Genomic DNA, 665 nt, shown 5'->3' with positions numbered 1-665 from the left:
GCTGGAGTTCGGCCGAAGAGCGGTCGTCAAGGTCGGCCGACGTCAGCCGCAGCGCGCGGAGGCCGTGAAGCGGCGTGAGGAGCGTCAGCGAGAAGGGCGCGACGTGAGGCGCGAATGTCGGCGCGAAAGCCGATGGCGGCGACGACAGGCAGCAGGTCCTGATGCTCAGCTCCTCCAACGATCTGCTCCACCCAAGTCAACACAATCGGATACACGCACACACGCGACCGCTCACGCACACACGCGACCGCACCGGAGAGAGGAGATCATCTGAAGGTCGGTCACGGAGGGCAGGTCGTCGAGGCTGAGGCAGACGAGCTGCTGGAGGGCGGTCAGCGGGGCGAGGTTGGCCAGCTGCGGGCACCGCTCCAGCTTGAGATCCGTCACCTCGGGCACCGCCGCCACCAACTCCTCCAGCTCTGTGGCCGTTTCCAGTTAGCCACCTGTGTGCTGCCGTGTGTGTGTGTATGTGTGGGTATGTGTGTGTTCGCGCGTGCCGTTGAATTCTTCGTTGTCGCCAATGCAAAGCCGCTTAAGCGCTCCTGTGGGAGGCGACAGAAGGGTTAAAAATCAGCCAAAGACAAGCAAATACGGTGATGTATGGTGTGGGCCTGTGGTGTACCGCCGACCAGGGCTAGCGAGGCCAGAGACTTCTCGCCCAGTTC

The 665-nt window shown here is 63.0% G+C and overlaps 1 protein-coding gene across 1 annotated transcript in view; it reads right to left on the bottom strand.

Moving 5' to 3' along the window:
- Nucleotides 1-26: 26 nt before the first annotated feature.
- Nucleotides 27-665, bottom strand: part of ACA1_242500 (calponin domain containing protein) — a gene marked incomplete at both ends in the record, with an annotated part of 9208 nt that continues 8569 nt past the window's right edge. Inside the window, 2 exons of the mRNA XM_004335347.1 lie at nt 27-182; nt 244-417. Of these exons, the coding sequence (XP_004335395.1) occupies nt 27-182; nt 244-417 (330 nt within the window). The remainder of the gene's footprint in view (nt 183-243; nt 418-665) is intronic.

This window comes from Acanthamoeba castellanii, assembly GCF_000313135.1.
Source record: "Acanthamoeba castellanii str. Neff unplaced genomic scaffold scf7180000084763, whole genome shotgun sequence".
NCBI classification, from domain to species: Eukaryota; Discosea; order Longamoebia; family Acanthamoebidae; genus Acanthamoeba; species Acanthamoeba castellanii.
Note: the sequence above shows the minus strand (reverse complement) of the source record. Positions and strands in the feature narration are given on the sequence as shown.